Source organism: Numida meleagris, chromosome 7 (genome assembly GCF_002078875.1).
Source record: "Numida meleagris isolate 19003 breed g44 Domestic line chromosome 7, NumMel1.0, whole genome shotgun sequence".
NCBI lineage: Eukaryota > Metazoa > Chordata > Aves > Galliformes > Numididae > Numida > Numida meleagris.
The window spans coordinates 2,740,924-2,759,173 of record NC_034415.1 but is presented as its reverse complement, the minus strand read 5'-3'; the positions used below and the strand labels follow the sequence as shown (position 1 = coordinate 2,759,173).

General features: G+C 38.6%; 1 protein-coding gene across 1 annotated transcript in view; it reads right to left on the bottom strand.

Moving 5' to 3' along the window:
- Positions 1-18,206, bottom strand: part of ASPM (abnormal spindle microtubule assembly) — a 33,273-nt gene extending 15,067 nt beyond the window's left edge. The window contains exons 1-17 of the mRNA XM_021404150.1: positions 17,429-18,206; positions 14,842-14,985; positions 12,411-13,764; positions 9,970-10,071; positions 9,083-9,229; positions 8,659-8,904; positions 8,435-8,502; positions 7,758-7,899; positions 7,550-7,680; positions 6,823-6,998; positions 6,578-6,723; positions 6,416-6,501; positions 3,890-4,108; positions 2,709-2,925; positions 2,477-2,622; positions 2,262-2,390; positions 640-834 (exon numbers count right to left, since the gene is read on the bottom strand). Of these exons, the coding sequence (XP_021259825.1) occupies positions 640-834; positions 2,262-2,390; positions 2,477-2,622; positions 2,709-2,925; positions 3,890-4,108; positions 6,416-6,501; positions 6,578-6,723; positions 6,823-6,998; positions 7,550-7,680; positions 7,758-7,899; positions 8,435-8,502; positions 8,659-8,904; positions 9,083-9,229; positions 9,970-10,071; positions 12,411-13,764; positions 14,842-14,985; positions 17,429-17,740 (3,960 nt within the window). The 5' untranslated portion in view covers positions 17,741-18,206. The remainder of the gene's footprint in view (positions 1-639; positions 835-2,261; positions 2,391-2,476; positions 2,623-2,708; positions 2,926-3,889; positions 4,109-6,415; positions 6,502-6,577; positions 6,724-6,822; positions 6,999-7,549; positions 7,681-7,757; positions 7,900-8,434; positions 8,503-8,658; positions 8,905-9,082; positions 9,230-9,969; positions 10,072-12,410; positions 13,765-14,841; positions 14,986-17,428) is intronic.

Here is an 18,250-nt window from a genome sequence, read left to right as displayed (position 1 = left end):
GACTGGGGAATCTCCAGAGGTCACTTCCTAACCCTATGATTCTGTAATGCCCAGATATCTATATTAGAAACAAACAAACAATTTTTAAAAGCCCATTACTTGAATCTTTGCCATTTTAACCACTTTAGATTTTGGGAAAAAAAAAAAGGATTGCCCTGTCAACAGAAGACCTATTAAAATATGTGTTAAATCAGTGATTCTTTAATATCCATTCCAAAGAATCTTAAGAATGCTTTGGTTAACAGTGGGGAAAATATCTTTTTTTGAATTTTTTTTTTTAAATTAACTATCGAATTACTAGCTATAAACTGGTAACTAATTTCTGCTATTCTGAAAGTGCCAATAGCAAGTGTCATAACATTAGGAGAGAAATCATCTCTAGCTTCAACAGCTGCAGAGAAGCAAGGCAGAATGATCTGATTAGTCCTGACTGGTTTAAGGCCCAGTGTTTTAATATTTGTGGGATACCGGTAAACAATATTTACTAGGAAAGAACAATTACAGATTTAAAACCATATTACCATTTCTCTCTGAATAGACATCTGTTGCTGTAAGCAGAACAAATGACCCTGAGCAATACTGTTTCTTCCAGGTTTCAGAGGGTTCCCCTCTGCGTAATCTCACCTCAAATCAAATTACCTGAATTAGTGTGGCAGATTTACTTCTGGCTTCCTCCCATTTTGTCTTTTTTAGGTTTAAAAAATTCATCCTAGCTATGTATCTTCTCCAGTGCTTCTGGATGATGACTGCTGCATTGTGTTTCTTCATGAGGCGTCGATAAGACAAGAAGTTTATTGCGTATTTTTGAATTATCCGAGCAGCTCTGTCTCTTTCCTACAAAGAGTGAATTTGAACTGAACAGTCAGGATTGAGATTGCTGTTCATATTTTTGGTATATTAAATAACTATCTAAAGCAATCTTATAAAAATTAGGCTTGTCGATACCATTGCTTTTCTTTATCCTATTTCAATAACTTTTCTGAAACAGAATGCTTACTTTGGCACTAAGTTTTTTGTAAAAGTATGGTATCACCTAAATCTGCATCTTCCTGCCTTGACAGTACTTCCTCTCTGTTACAGTTTTTTAGTGCTCCTCAAGTAATCTACTTTTAAGCCTCAATTTTAGTTCTCATTCACAAGAGTTTAAGATATCCGTAATAATGGTACACACCAGAACATTTTCCAGCTATACTGAGGTAACGTAAAAACACAAAGACAGCCACACCAGATCATGTCCATCTAGCCAGAGTTTCGTCTGCATAGACCAACCAAGATTTTTACAGCATCCCAAAGACTGCAGTAACAGACTGATATACATCAGGGCAACAAGAAAAGCAACTTGTAGATGTAGTACCTAAGTAAAAGGCTCACCTAGTCAGAATCCTAACTAGTAGTCTATCCATACTGCAATACAGCACAGCAGAGTTACTCACATTGCAAGATTAAATCCAAAATAACATTTGCAGTGCCTGTTGGTTTTGTTTTTGACACCATTCTCCTACAGTCAGCTTTTTTATTAAGTATTTTAAAGGTTATTTATAAAGGAAACACTTTTATCTTAGCATCAAGACTGTATTCTTTTCATCAGATAAATAAACAGGAGATGAAAAATTCCCCTTTGTATGCCACAGATTCTTAAAATATTTCACTTGGACACTGTTCAAGTTTCTAATATAAATCTCAGATGGAGTTATGGTGTTTATCAACCTTAATGGTATCACAGCTTTACAATCATCACAAGTTCTGGCATAACTACTAGAAAAGCAAGAAACAAAATAATATGCAACTTGACTCAAAACACTATGGAGAAGTTTAGCAGCTTAGCACCTAAACTAAAATAGTAAATCCACATGAAAGTTTAATTTTACAAGCTACAAAATGCAATTAAATAAAAAAATAATTAATAGGAATTTAAAAGGAACAGCTCTTTTCAGTTCAGGAAGCAGTGCAGCAACTTCATACCTGACTTGGGAAAAGGATTTGAGGGGAGCTACATTTTAGTTAGAACACAAAATAATCCCTCAAGAACACTAACCTTTAAAGAGCATTCACGTTTTAAAAAACGTAATTACTTTAGAATGGTTTATAACCAGCTTTTAGTAGATTATGCTACCAACAAGTCCGTACAATTTGATAATAGTATTACTTGTATTAATTTAAATGCCAATATTATTCTAATAAACCTGTATAAACAGTAAATTTGTACTCTTTACTTAGTATTTCTCAAAGTAGGAGCTCCAAGTATTGCACAGATAGAGTACCTGAGAAAGTTTCAGTTCCATTTTCAACCTATATTTCCTCCAAGCAGACTGAATTAAACGAGCAGCTCGAGTTTCTTGCCGTAGATCTAGAAGCCGTGAGCACAGAAACGATAGGTAGGTAATAACAACCTATTTAAACATAGAATATAGCCAAGTTAAGGACCACACAAGACAGCTGAATACATTTACATCAACTCTCAAGTCAGCTATCTCACCTTCTCATCTGGAATTGTATTTGACATGTCTGAGTGATGAATCATTGCTGGTATTCCACCTAGGTCAGAAACTGCGTTATTGATCAGCTGGAAGTTCTTCTTTTCATTTTCTAACAGTTCCTTGTACAAGACTGAAGCAGTTACAGCTTTGCAAAGAGAAAATATTTGTCAAATTAGATCGAGCATAAGAGTAGTGGGTTTAACAAGTGCTTCCGAACACTGAGTAACTTACTTTGGTCAAATGTTCCGTCCATAACATTTAGAGAAATATCAGACTCTGAAGAGGATGAGGAGGAACAGTTTAGTCCCACCTTATGAGTTCTTGAGCACTCTACTGTTTGAGTTGTACGCTGACACACAGCTTCCAAAGGCACATAACATGGGTGGTAGTGATGAATTAAATGACACAGTACTCTACCATCTGAGAAACAGACTGTGAAATTTTCCACCTATTTAATAAAATACAATAAGATAAAATTCCCTTCATTTTTTGATACCAGTTAATTGGTAGACAATTCTATACCTAGTTTATACCTTACACCTTTGAAAGTGACCGGTCACAGAATCATAGAATGGCCTGGATTGGAAGGGACCTTAAAGATCCTCTGGCTCCAACTCTTTGCTGTGGGCAGAGTTGCCAACCAGTATTATCAGGCTCTAGATCAGATATGAATTCTGATCATTTATTTTGAACAAAAGCGTTGCAAAACTATTGCTTCCTTTGAACATTGACTATACATTGGCATATAGCTGTAAGAAACCTGCAACAAGTGTGAATTACTGTACAATGAAACTTCAAGGGAAACACTTAAAAAAGAAAGCAGTGTTTCTACATAAGGATCTCTAGAAACTTCTACAGATTGCTCTCAAGTAGGTCTTCAGTGCAGAAATAAGGTCTGAACTTGCATGAGTTTCAAAGACTATATTTTGCCCCTCAGAAAAGTTATCAGGTGTGACAGTGTTCTGACAGAAGACAAGTTTCTTAACAGGGCTTCTCAGAGAGAATAACTGACAACATAATCCTTCTAAACAGACATCTCTGAGGAGAAGAATCCTCCTTGGTCTAAACACTAGTTTCATTCTCACAGTTACTATGAACGGTGAAAAACTTATACACAAATACTTTTAGGATGAATACTCATTTAAAAAACAAAACAACATCAAAAAAGCCCACTTCAAATAAAATGTCATCTTCCTAAAAGGCATTTTTATGCATGAGACTAACTAGAAGGCAATACCCTTTTGCTCAAGTTTGTTTAAAAGGAATGCTGCAGATCAATCCACAGGAAGATGGTTATTCCAAATCAGATTATATAAAGTTGAGAAGGACACTTAAAACTAATTAGCATTGCCTGTAACACCATTATTTGATAGCTTGAAGAATTCCGCTCTTTTAAAGAATAAGCATTTTACCTTGATATTGTAAAATCCACAAACAGCATTAACCCACGCCATCAGCAGCTTCACATTTTCACTATGATTTTGAGGTGAGGGGCTACTACTGTTGTCTTCTTGTATTCTACAACAACTTGAAAAAAGCTTGAGAGCACCCAGTTGCATTTTTATCTTATGTGCATTTTTTAAAAATATGATTTCTTCTTTTAACTGTTCCACATTAAGAAGAATATCCACCTATTAAGGAAGACAAAAAAAAAAAGATTTTATTTATGTCATCATTAGAGCAGCTAGATGCAGAAGCTTTAGGTATTGCCTTTTAAAGAAAGAGAAATTACTCTCACTACCTGCCACACTAAGTCAATAGAGATTAATATGGACTTGCCATCACAGGTGGCAGCACCCACTACAAACTGCTTCAAGCAAAGAACTTAAACCCACACTATCCCTGTTTCATGGGAAAAGGTTAGAGAGAAGTTTACCAGGGGAAGTCTGTGCTGAAGCTGGGCAATGAGGCAGGCAGAAGACAGTAGCGAAGAATGTTTATAATGTCATAAATAAGTAGCTGGAGGGAAGGGAAATTTCCTCAAACAGACTATATTTTTACCTTACTTCCTGAGGAAACAATTTCTTGCCGTCATTTCTACTGAGTTCTGCATTTCTACCACTCACCAGATTATGCATTGGCAGTATGTGAGCTGGGGTTGTGATAGTGTGGGAAGATTCAGATAACAATTAACAGATCCACAGGGCTTGGACAGAGCCACTGTTCACTGAAATAATTTCTTTAATCAAAAGTAATGCAATTATAGAATCATAGAATTAGCTATGTTGGAAAAGACCTACAAGATCATCCAGTCCAACCATCCACCTACCACCAATAACCCCACTAAACCATGTCTCTCAACGCTATATCTAAATGTTTCTTGAACACCTCCAGGGACGGTGACTCCACCACCTCCCTGGGCAGCCCATTCCAGCGCCTGACCACTCTTTCAGAAAAGTAGTATTTCCTAACGTCCAGCCTAAATCTCCCCTGGTGCAACTTGAGGCCATTCCCCCACGTCCCGTCACTAGTTACAAGAGAGAAGAGGCCGACTCCAGCTCGCTACAACCTCCCTTCAGGTAGTTATAGAAAGCGATAAGGTCTCCCCTGAGCCTCCTCTTCTCCAGACTGAACAATCCCAGCTCCCTCTGACGCTCCTCATAAGGCCTGTGCTCCAGACCCCTCACCGGCTTCGTCGCCCTCCTCTGAACACGCTCCAGGGCCTCAATGTCTTTCTTGAAGTGAGGGGCCCAAAATTGGACACAGTACTCGAGGTGGGGCCTCACTAGGGCTGAGTACAGAGGGACAATGACTTCCCTACTCCTACTGGCAACACTGTTTCTGATACAAGCCAGGATGCCATTGGCCTTCTTGGCCACCTGGACACACTGCTGGCTCACGCTCAGCCGAGCGTCGACCAATACCCCCAGGTCCATTTCCTCTACACAGTCTTCCAGCCACTCTGCCCCAAGCCTGTAGCGTTGCCTGGGGTTGTTGCGGCCAAAGTGCAGAACCCGGCACTTGGTCTTGTTGAACCTCATCCCATTGGCTTCAGCCCAGAGATCCAGCCTGTCTAGATCTCTCTGCAGGGCCTCTCTACCCCCAGGCAGATCGACACTTCCTGCAAGTATGGCACATGAATACAGGAGGCGCAACTGGAAGAAGTTAACTACTCAACACTGTCATAGTAGTTCAGTAAGAAAATAAGTACATTTGATTTTTATTATGTTCTTCCAGCTCTCTGGTAGTTTTGTGGCTAGTCTTTGGAATTCTTGATTTAGATGTACTTAAATTCGCTTATGTTCTTTGACTACACAGTCAATTTCACCTCGGCATACATCTTTCTTTACCTTTATGTTCTTTCTAAATAGTTTGTCAGCTGGATATTCTTTGTCAAAAAGAATATCTTTGTCTCATTCAAGTAAACTTTGAAAACAGTGTCAAGAAAACTATTTTTGCTTTCTCTACTGAATTTATCCAGTGGCTTTGCAACTCCTTACAATAACTCCTATGAAACCTTCAATCTTACTTCTAGAATGTTTAAGTTAATTGCTTCAATATAAATGGAAAACAGGACACACCTACAGAGCTTACTCAATACCGTCTGTCAGTTACCTCACAAGCCAATTCAAAATTTGATTTGCCAATTTCACTTCTCAGTTAATAAGCTCTTACAAGCTTTTGGAAACCAAAGTTATTTTTTTCTAGCCATGAATTCTGATAGCTTAACAGGATACGTTCAGAAGTATTTGCGTGGGTTTTTTTTTCTTCAAAAACTTTTATGACTGTATACAAGAAAAAAAGCATGGTTAAAAATGATAAAATATACTGTTAAAAGTATTAGGTAAAATTTCTAAGGCACTTAGAATTTACAAAGTAAATTGTTCTACAGTCCGCCTACATAGACAACAAATAGTTACTGAAGGACTGACATTTTCATTACCTTTCACTTGTAATTAGAAAAAAAAAAAAAAAAAACAGAAACAAAAAAGTAATACCTGGAAAGCAAAGACAATTTTCCACAGCAGAGCCAACGTTCGTTCCCTGTGTCTGTCCACAATATCCCTACAGTCAATTGAAGCACCTATTAAATAAAACAAAGAGATAAAACATGCACTAATCCTGCAGTGGGCTTAAAAAAACTGATTTCTAGGCCTTACCACTGTCATCTTTCAAGTGAATTCCTCGCTCTTTAAGAACATTGAGAACAATATCAACATTATGCATCTTCTGTAGACGACTTATTGCAGGAACTCTCAGCTGTTTTGAAAGATTCCAGTCTTTGGTTAGAAGTTCCATTGCTCTCCTAACAAGGGGAATTTCACAGTTTAATACCTTAACTTAGTTAATATTAAATATTTTATAAAGAAAATGAAGAGTTCTAAATAATTCTGTATCAACGTACACAAGACGAATGCCACATTGTAAGTCCACAGCCAGATTTGTTACAGCAAAATCAAATTCATCAAGTGGAGTTTGAATATGACTGACAGGTAGTCCCAGGAAACCAAGATGGCGGGAAAGATCACCTTCACCACTCAGGAAGTCACGAGAAATTGCCAGCAGTATGTCTTTACTTGTCTTAAACAAACAAACATACAAACAAAAACACATATACATTAAATACAAATATTTAAAAAGATAAATGCCTTTCAGTTTGTCTGCACAATACAAGAAGTACAGGAAATTTTCCTTCAATATAGTAAATACATTTGTTAGTTAAAGCGTTTATATGACAGATGTTGCATACTCTCTTATAACAGCAAAATAAGAGGAAAAAAAGTAGAAAACCCATCAAACTGGCCTGCAGTTTAAGATCAGCTGCAGTACAGTATGCTAGAATGATATGTAAGAACTGTGCAAAAGCTTAGCTTTAGAAAGGGAAGCAAAGTAATGCAACATAGCAGAATCCTTCCAAAAGAACCAACACCAAATGTTCTTGGGAAATCTTTTTCATAACCATGAGGTCATGTACTGAGAATGTTAAAGTAAAAGCACGAGCACAAGCAGCCAAGACTTATTACAGAAAAATACATCATGATATTAAAAAAGAAAAAAGTCCTACATTCAGTCACAGTATGTTCACATGTAGAACAATATTAGACAGAGACATCAAATCACATCTCTCTTACCTTGAATTCTGCATCCTTACAAAAGAGGCAAGGGTCATGGCCAATTAACCTGGACTGTTTGGCACGATCCAGAAAGCAAACTAACAATAGCAATTTTTTCAGCGTAAATTTTGACAAGGCTTCTTCGTGACCTAAAATGACAGAACCAATTAAGTGGCAGTTCAAAAATTAATTGCTGAAGTGGCCTATTTTTGAAAATACTAGTTACCTTCTCGGTAAAGGTGAGGCACAGTGGGATGTCTATATTCAGCTGCAATGTCAGGGTTCCAAAGCAAGCGATTAAGAATAAATACTGCCAAACCCATAAAATCACTATTGCTCTCCAAAGTTATCAGCTCCCCATAAACAGTCTAACATGAAGGAAAGAAGAAAAAAAGCAGAACCATTAAAAATGACCTTAAACACTCTGTGTTTTTGTAAATATCATACACTAAGGAAATAGTACTGAAATTCTGTAATAGCAAGTGGTATTTAGTCTCTAAAAATCATTTATTAAAACAGTGACTAAAGGATAAAACCAAAGGAAATTTCAGAATATTGTTTCATGTAAAAACATGTTTGATAATCTGCGTCTGATGAATCGATCAGGAGCTCCCTTAAAAAGAAGCATTTTCCTATAGCTCAGTGAGGTGTGAAGCTACCTGCAGCCTGCTCTTCTGTAATTAGTCCAACTTTCCTTGATTAAATATTTTCCTTTTTAAATAAACAATTTTTAATGCAAGTCAGTTATAATAAAGCAAAAGGAAAGTAAACACGCTATAGCTTAATCAAAGCTACTTGGATTAATAAAATAGAAAATAAAACAGAAACCTGAAACATTCTCTACTAGAAAGTTTGCTAGATTTTCTTAAAATGTTGATTATAGACAATAAGTTTTGCACTTACCTCCAGACCTATACGCAGCCACAAAGGGTTGTAAGATAAAAGCCAGTTAAGGACTTTCTGCCTCTCTCCTGCAAAAGAGCATTTTGTGATAATACATTTGGCAAATACTTCATATTATAGAAAAATGTTCTAACAATTGATTTTAGATTAAAGCCACCAAGTGTATGAGCAATCCTTTTCCTACTCACAAGAAAGGAGAGTACGAAAACTTTTAGTATTCTTACCTACATCTTTCCAGAGATGCCTGTCTCGACGAACTAGCAAACGACGAGTTTCAATCTCAACTTCCAGCTTCTTAATAGCTTTAACCATTGTTTCAGATGTAAACAAACGACAAGCATCCCGACGTAACTTATTCAGTCTACGACGAGCAGTATATGCTTTTAGAGACGCTTCCTCTTTCGTTGGTGCTTTAGGAACACTGGTTTTATGATGGTTCTCTTCTCCCAAGATAAGAGCAGCTGCATTTACTGTTTAAAATGCATGTAAAATGTAAGAACTGTGAAATAAACAGATCTACTCGTTATATAAGAGCTTACTGTTACACAAAGTAAAATGACAAATAGGACTAGTGTTAAGATATTCATTAACATGAATAAAACATTTAAGAACATTGTAACTGAAAAAAGTGAAAATCTTGCACCCTACCTTGCGATGTGTTTGTTTTTACACTGAAGTCGTCAGGGGTAAGTACAAAATTTAACCACCAAGTGAAACCTCGTTGTTGCTTCTCCTTCCAACGTTCATCATAAAACATGTTTTTAGCAGCAAAAGGCATTGGGTGCCTAGGAATGGCTTGAAAGAAATAAACAAAATCAAAAACTCAGTCTCTCCTTCTTCAATCAATATTTAAAGAATAGCAGCCCTTGAAATGCATGACAAGTAAATTGTGGAAAAGATTAATGTCTGACACTCCATCTAGCACTAGAACAGAAAAAAATCTAGGTTTTTAGAATCTCCAGTGACTTGTGAATCAGCCACCATTAGATAAATTTCAGTCACAAAACATGGATAAAGTTAGAACACTAGGACAAAGACAAGACATTTCTGGAACACAGGCCATTTTTGACACGTATCTTAGGACAAAATCCAGTTGAGTTATATTACCTCCAGGAACAACCATTTTATACGCACATTTTTTCTTATCAGATCAACTTGCTAGTACCAGATTTGCTAAATCAATACATGCTTAGTGGGAAGATTTCTCTTCTTAGGTATGCTGTTGTATTAAAATTTTATCAGATATAGAAGCATTTCACCGATAAGCACCATTTGGTGGGGAACACACCTGTGAAGTACCTTTCTGCACTTACTTCTTGCATGCAAAACTGGAGGAAAGGACTATGTGTTACAACAGGTTTCTTACGAGATGCATCACAAAAGGTACACATTTTTCTACTAGTCATTTAACTGCGGGTACAATCTTCTATTTCATCCCAACTCTACCCAGTTAGGTCTCAACTACAAGCAACAGTAATAGAGCAATAAGTTCAGTTATTGGATATTGACTTACTGAATATCAGAATTCTGCTCACCTGTTTTCAGTGGTTTCACAAACGTCAGGTGAGACTGAGCCAATCCAGCAATGGGCTTACTATTTCTATTGGTAGTTTTTGATGCTTTCTGAAGGGAAGAACCTAAAAAGAAAACCCACAAATATTAATAACAAATGTCAGTGAAACTTACTAGGATTCATAATTCTTGTAACAGCAGAGAACTGGAGTGCTTTCCTATGAACCCTTATAAGATAGCAGTAATCTCTTGATAATGAAAGTTAAGCAGACTTTCTCATCTATAATCAATAGAGGAAAAACAGTTAAGAGCAAGTAAGAGTTATTTTATTTCACGGTTCTTCAGCACATCAAAGAAATGTATTGTTAAAATTGATCCTAATGTATCCTGATAGAACTTTGACAGATTGAGTGCTGTAATTTAAGAATTAAAAAAAAAAAAAAAAAAAAAGAGGAGGAGGAGGAGGAATTCCTGGGTTAATATCTAGGAAAGATAATGCCACATTTAGTTTGCAGAGATAAATTCTCTGCTCTGCATGGTTTCTGTACAACCCCAAGGCGAGTCACACTGAGGCTCAAATCCTCCTCAGAAGGCTAACGGAAGGCTAGTTACCAGCAGTTACAAATTGATGGGTGGGTGTTGCTGAGTTAAAATGCAGTGACAATATAAATCTTACTATAATATAACCTCAGCTACTGCACAGCTTGCATCTTGATTTCAGCCAACTCAAACAATGAACCATAACGAAACAAGTTAATAGTCAGAAAATTCTCTGTAATCTGGAGATAATCATAGGGTGGCCTTAGATATTACGGTTTGTTTTTTTTTGTTGTTTTTAATAAAAGTGTGCTCTACCATCATTTGTAAATACATTCATTTAAAGGTTTTTATGTTTATTATCATAGGCCCAGAAACATTCATTTGAACACATGAAAGTGTGTACTGCATGAATACCTGGCCCAAAAGGTATGGCTTTTTAGGGCTTGATTCCCTCTTCCCACAGTTAGATTGCATGCTACATCAATGCTCCTTTCAAAGCAGCCCGATTATGTTAGTTAAAGCATCAAGGCATGATCTAGTAAGTTTTATCTACTTAAAACACAATGAAAAATAGACCTAGGCTTTCTGAACGTGTAAAAACAAACTCTTCCAGAGCAAATGCTTTGTCACACTGACATCAAATGAAGGATTAAAAAAAGTATGATGTTGCAAATGGACTTTGGTTCCTGGCTTATACCCAATGATGATATGTTATTTCAGAAGCAAAAAAGATAAGAGATTGTAATTTACAGATTACATTAATGTGTTCAGCTAAAGTGGTTTTTTCGTGCTTATTCCAACCTCTCCTGTTATTCTCATAAGTTTTAAGTATATTTTGAGCGTTAATAAGAAAGTTGGGTTTAATGTGGATTATTCTGAGGCTGGAGGTTGCAAAGGTAACTTTTTATAGTGGAATATGATTTTTCGTTGTGAAGCCTATAAACAGCACGTACTACATTATTTACATGCGCTATTAAAATAACAGGTTATATTTTGAAAGAAACAGTGATAAAAAGAACGTAATTAAAAAATGATTAATTAAAAAATGATGTCATCTACAATTACACTTGTGGATGAACAGAAATAACCTGGTGGGTAACACTGCTTCTTCCTCCTGGACATGGACCTGGTGAATTTTTATGTAAAGTGTCTCACAGAGCCTGAACTCAGACTGCATTACTGAAAGCCCCACATCAAATCCAGATCACAGAATAGGTCATCTGAAGAACGGAAGAAAGGAGCATATGCTATTTTAATTTCAAAGCCATGATAATTTTTTTCTGGTAGTTATATTACAGAGACAGCAGGAAGATTCTCAAATGAAATGCTTCTTTTAGTTACCACTCCTCTTGTATTCCTAAGCATATTTGGGAGTGGAACCTTTTGAAATCATAAAAGCACACTGAAATACAAGAAGTCAGCTTGCTCTGATCTTCAAGCAACTAAGTACTGGTAAACTGCACAGGTAGAAAGATCTACAGAATGCTGATGTCACACTCACTACAGACAGTAAAAAAGCAAGCAATGCAAATGAGACTTAGGAACATATTTGAAAATGCATGGCAGTAGCAAGGGATTCAAATATCCACACTGGTAAGTGTACAGCTAACAGAAACATTGCGCAGTGAGCAAGCTTCTAATAAATTTGAATTACCGTGCTCAGGAATTGCCAGATAACTTTCCTGTTTCTGTCATTACCAAGATTTACAAAAGAATGAAATAAATTTGAGTCCAATAATATAATCAAAACTTAGATCTAGTTTTCAAATTTGTACAATGCAGATAACACCTAAAAAAGAAATTACAAACACCCACATTTCAGGGATATGAAATATCCTTGACTGTTGTTAGACAGTTCAGTCTGCTACACAAATTTTATAAACAAAGGCATTTTCCAAAAGTGTTAAGTGAAAGTACAGCTCACCAGCTTTCTTTTTCTGCCCTACTCTCTCTCGGGTTGTATGTTTGAAGGCTGATGGTCCCATGGTAGCATGCATTTTATCATCCATGCTAGACGTAAGAGCTCTTTTTCTTTCCACTTCTTCCACGTGCACTGGGCCTACAACTCTATTTTTTTCCATATATACTTCATTTTTCCTCTTACGACACAAAGAAGTTGATTCAGTAGATGAGCTTACTTTGTCATTGGGACACTTATTTCCAGCTGAAATTGGACCTATGACTGGAAGCTGCTTAGACATTTCAGCCTTTGTGCATACTGGCGCCACATTTTCACATGCCATTATTGCGCTATTAAGGCATTTTTTAGATTTGGGCTGAAGCATTTCCAATTTTTTTCTTTCATCGGCATTGGGTTTATTTTTGACAACAGTGGCAGAAAGAACTGGGCGCTTTTTTGATTGCTCTATCCGAGAAGAACGTGTTTGAAATTCCTCTACAGCAGGACAACTGAAGTGATTTTCTTTGGGTTTGTTATAACGAATCACTTGTGAATCTACGCTATGCAGCTCAAAGGCTTCATTTAACACGTGTTCTACGTGAACCTGTGTTTTTGTCTGTCTGCCTCCATTTTTTTTCCATTTTGAGGGGACACATTCCTTCATCACATAAGTCTCTGTAGTAGAAGATACTAAAGCTACCTCAGGTTTGGGAGTCTTTGATTGCATATATGATTGCATGTCTTTCACAAACTGATCAGGTGACAGAATTGGAACGGGTGGCTCTACTGTATCTCCATCAACTTGATAATTGTCATTTACAAAAGTATCTGGACTTAAAAATCTCCTTGTACTTAAAAAGGGCACAGACGATGAATGTTCTGGAGTGCAAACAGGTGAGAGCGTGCAATTGAGAATTACTTCATTATCTGAAATCGGTGGTTTTTCTAATCCAGAAGAACTGTATGCACTTCCAGATTTCAATTCATTGTGGTCATCGGCTAATTTATTGAAGTTATGGCTGTCCATTACAGGCAATAACCCCTCATTTACGGCAGCAGCAATATCCGAGAATGTAGTAGATCTCCTCATTGAAAGTGGCGTGCAAGCAGTAGTACGAAGTTCCTCTAGCACCGGTGCAATAGGAGAGATAGGTAATTTATTTTCTGAGCCAACAAGAGATTCATTTACTGGCGATGTACTATTTTGCATTGCATTCTGATTTTCACATGATTGAAGTGGGCTTCTTAGTCTATCTGCCTTCTGGGAAACTTGAAAGGTTTTATTAACATTTTTAACTTTTGAATTTCTTTTATTAATTTTTCTTGAAACTGATGTTTCTGAAATGTTTTTCTTTTTTATAGTATCCCAAAGACTCTTCTGAAAAAGAACCAGAAATAATATTTAGTATGCTGACTTTCTGCATACATTTATGCGTAGAAGTGAACATTAGTACATTCTTTCAAAGTCTAAAATGCTAAAAAAGAATACCTAGGCATATAACACAGACATGATCAGAGGTTAATGGAATGGGGAACGTTTAGGTTAGCAAGGAGAAAGCTTGAGGGAGCTACTTGCAGTTCTCTAACACCTAAGAAGTAGGTATTAGAGAAGCCATGAATGCCCCATCCCTGGAAGCTTTCGAGGCCAGGTTGGATGGGGACCAGGGTAGCCTTAGCCAGTGGCTGGCAACCCTGCACATGGTGGGCAAATTGGAGCGAGGTGCTTTTTAAGGCCCCTTTCATCTCAAGACGTTTCTGTGATTCTGTGGTAAGAACCTACGGTAGTACAGCAAGAGGTAGCAGGCAAAAGTTGCTTATGAGGAAGATTGAATCTGTATGTATGTATGTGTGTGTGTGTATATATATATCTATATATATACATACATATAGATATATATATACACATCTACAGGAAAAACATACATCTTCACCGTGAGGAAAGTTAAACATAGGAATAGGGTGTCCACAGTAGAGCTAAAATTTCCCTCACTGCAAACAATCAAGGCTCGACTTGGCAAGGCATTGCACAAGCTAGTCTAAAGCCCTTCTTTCAGCAGAAGGTTGGATCAAATAATTTTCAGACACCACTTCCAATCAAAACCTTTTTGTGATTGCCATAAAATAGACATCTAAATCCATCACTGTACTAAAAGTACCAACAAGACAATTGATAGACAAAAATAGAAGGTAAAGCCAACACATCTAGTCCAAAATTCACTATAACTTATTTCCATGATTGAAAATAGGGTTTTTCTGGGGGGGGGTGTCACATTTTATTCCCTAAACAGTAATACACTAGTATCTATTTTTCAAGCCTGCTGAAGAAATTATATACCAAGTGCCCTTCCACAAACAACAATTACTAATTTTTAATCCCTTTTCACTGAATTTTTACTAATAAGAACAGTATGTTTCAGCTATATTAAAGTAATGAAATTAGGTAAGACGTACTCACCTTTTTTTTCCGAGGCTGTTCAGCAACACCCAAGAGCACAGCCTGATGCTTTACAATGCCATTGATAACAAACGTTACCAGTTCTCTGACCTTGCCTTCTTCTAATGGGGTCCACGTTACATAAACAAAGATTCTTTGTCCTGACTAATGGAGAGGAAGAAATGTTTATTGTATAGCACTTATGTAAACTTTTCTATCATCAAAGATAAGAGTAATCAAGCCAAATTGGAAGCAGTATACAGAAGAAATGCATATTTTGACACTATGAAATGATAACCCATCACTAAACGTCAGTTCCTCCACCTTCATTATATTAATTTAAGCAAACTATCAAAAATGTCATTTTATTTAAGAGCCATATAATTCTTCATGAAGTTATAATGGAAAGCAAGCAAGAACACATAAATGTAACACACAATAGAAAGGATAAGATTGGGATAAAGGTAGGTAGAAGAAATTACATGATTTTTTTGCACATACTTATCAAAAAAGGTCATTTTGAGAGAATGGTATTTGGACTTGTAATCAGAAGCTAAGTTTCAGGACCTTAGCTGAATGTAAACACAAACATCAATTTTTTTAGTCAAATGATCTGCAGAGGTAGGATTTCACAGACAAGTTCATTGAATAGAATTGAGGATCTGATCTGCAAATAAAAACGAAAGTCACAGAGCTCTGCGTATACTATAAATACTCTTCATGCAGAGTGACCTACCAAATCACATTCATGCCCTGCAGGTGTCAATACTAACAAATCAAACAACGTTTATACCATAGGCAAATTCAAAAACAGTGTGAAAACTAGCAATCTTTAGAGCATTTGAACAAGGAGTTCTGCCTCCTTGAGCAGATCCATTTCCTAAAAACACACTAATTCAGCACATTCTTATACTGCAAGACCTGTCAACAATAGTTAATATTTATTAATTACAACAGGTTCTTTTTAATTTAAATACGTCACAGCAGCAGTTCAGTCTGCTTTTGCAAGCTCCTTGTTGCATGTGATCTTCAGAGAGCTACCTCCTTCTCTCACAAAAATGGAACGACTTAGGTTGGAAGAGACCTTAAAGATCACCTAGCTCCAGTCCTCCTGCCATGGATAGGGTTGCCAGCCATTAGGTCAGGCTGTGCAGGGTCCCATTCAGAGATGGGGCATCCATAACATCTCTAGGCAGCCTATTCCAGTGCTTTACCATCCTTATCATAAAAAAATATTTTTTCCTTACATCCAATCTAAATTTCCACCTCTTAATTTGAAAACATTTCCCTTTTCCTATCTCAACAGATCCTGCTAAAGAGTCTGTCTCCCTCTTTCTTACAGCCCCTCTTTAGATACTCAAAGTCCACTCTCAGGTCTCCCTGGAGCCTTCTCTTCTCCAGGCTGAACACTTCCAGCTCAGTCTGTCCTCGTAGGGAAAGGTGTTCCATTCCTTGAGTCATTTTTTTGGCCCTCCTCTGAATGTACTCCAACAGGTCCCTGTTTCTCTTGTATTGGATTCTATAAACTCTAGATGGCAATAGATACACACTTGTCTCAACTGTCATTTAACTGACAGACACAGATTCAATTAACCATAATTTATATTTCCTTAGGAATTACATTTTTCCTTAAGAATGTATTTCCTTCGGAAGATTCATTACTGGATTATGCCCGCTTTTATATCTATTCTATTGTTAACATGCAGGATTATGAATTAGCGTTCTATTCACAAGCTTCTTCATACTTTTTTCTAAACTGGACTGTTGCCTTCCAACTCTTTGAAAGTTCACTTATTAAAATATTTCTTGTACATACCTTATAGTTCTCTACAACTACCTGAAAGCAGGTTGTGGCAAGGTGGGGGTAGGTCTCTTCTCCCATGTAATTAGCTAGAGGGAATGGCCTCAAGTTGCACAAGGGAGGTTCAGATTGGATATTAGGAAAAATTTGTTCTCCAAAAGAGTAGTCAGGTGCTGGAACAGGTTGCTCAGGGAGGTGGTGGAGTCACCATCCCTGCAGGTGTTCAAGAAGCAGTTAGATGTGGCAGTAAGGAGCATGGTTTAATGGGGAAACATCGGTGGTAGGTGGACAGTTGGACTTGATGACCTTGGAGGTCTTTTCCAACCCTGGTGATTCGATGATTATTTTTTCTGTCTTTAAAACCGCAATCTCAGAAAACAACTATTTTTACATCTCAGAGACCTTCATCCTGGATTCCGACATTCAGAGAATTACGGTGAGGCCCTGGCACAAGCTGCCTAGAGAAGCTGTGGATGTCCCATCCCTAGAGGGGTTCAAGGTGCGACGGGGCCCCGGGCAGCCTGAGCTAGTGGCTGACAACCCTGCAGACGGCAGGAAGATTGGAGCTAGACGCTCTTAAAGGCCCCTTCCAACCCAAGCTATTCTATGATCCCAGAATATCCCGAGTTGGAAAAGAAGCTCCTCTCTGGGCAGCATGACAGCACAACGTGCAGGCGCGCCTCACGGCGACCGGAGAAGGCTCCCGTGACGAGAGGCCCGGCCGCCCTCCGCCTCCAGCCCGGCAGCCGCCCGCGAGCACGGTTCGGAGCCCCCGCGTGCCCGCCGCAGCTTCCCGCCGCCCCGTACCTCCACAGAGAAGCGGCGGCGCTCGAGGCTGAAGCCCCTGGCAGAGGCCGGGAAGCGATCGACGACCACCTCGGCATCCTCCGCGTTGGGGTTGTCGATCCCCAGTAGCCGAGTGCGCGAGGCGCCGACGCGCAGGCTGCCGAAGCTGAGGTACGGCGGCCGCGAAAAGTGGCTGAGGACCAGCACGGCGGGCTCCTCGTCCGAGTCATCCTCGGGCCGCGGCACGGCCCAGCGCCGCCTCCCGGGGCTCCCGGCGGGGCTCAGCTCCCAGGCCGCCGCCGCCGCCGCTCCGGGGAACGAGCCCGCCGCCATGCCCTGCGAGGGTCACGCAGCGGGACCGGGCTCGAGCTCCCCTCGCAACCAGGGACGGGATGCAACGCTGCACCACCGCCCCAACCGCCGCACCTCCTCCCGCCGGTTCAAATCCAGCGCCTCAGCCAATCCCCGCCCTTCCAGCCGCGCCGCCAATGAGCGCCGGGCGTTTTATTTAAACGGTCGACGGCGCCGCGCGCCGCCCCGCGAGCGAGGCCCCTTACGGCGGCGCCACAGGGGGGCGAAGCGTGCCCAGCGCCAGGTGTTAATTAAAAGTGAGGCAAAGAAATAAATCAACAAAACATGGCGTTAAAGTCTCCCCCTTTTCACAAAAAATAAATAAATAAATAAATAAAAATCAATTGAAGTAAAGACTTTTTTTTTAAAATAAATTTAATTTACAAAATATTTTAAAATAAAAAGTAACACACACAAGAGTGACGAAAATGTTGCTTCATCTTTGTCTATCTTTCAGGAGTTATCAGAGTAAAAAGACACACAGAGCACTGT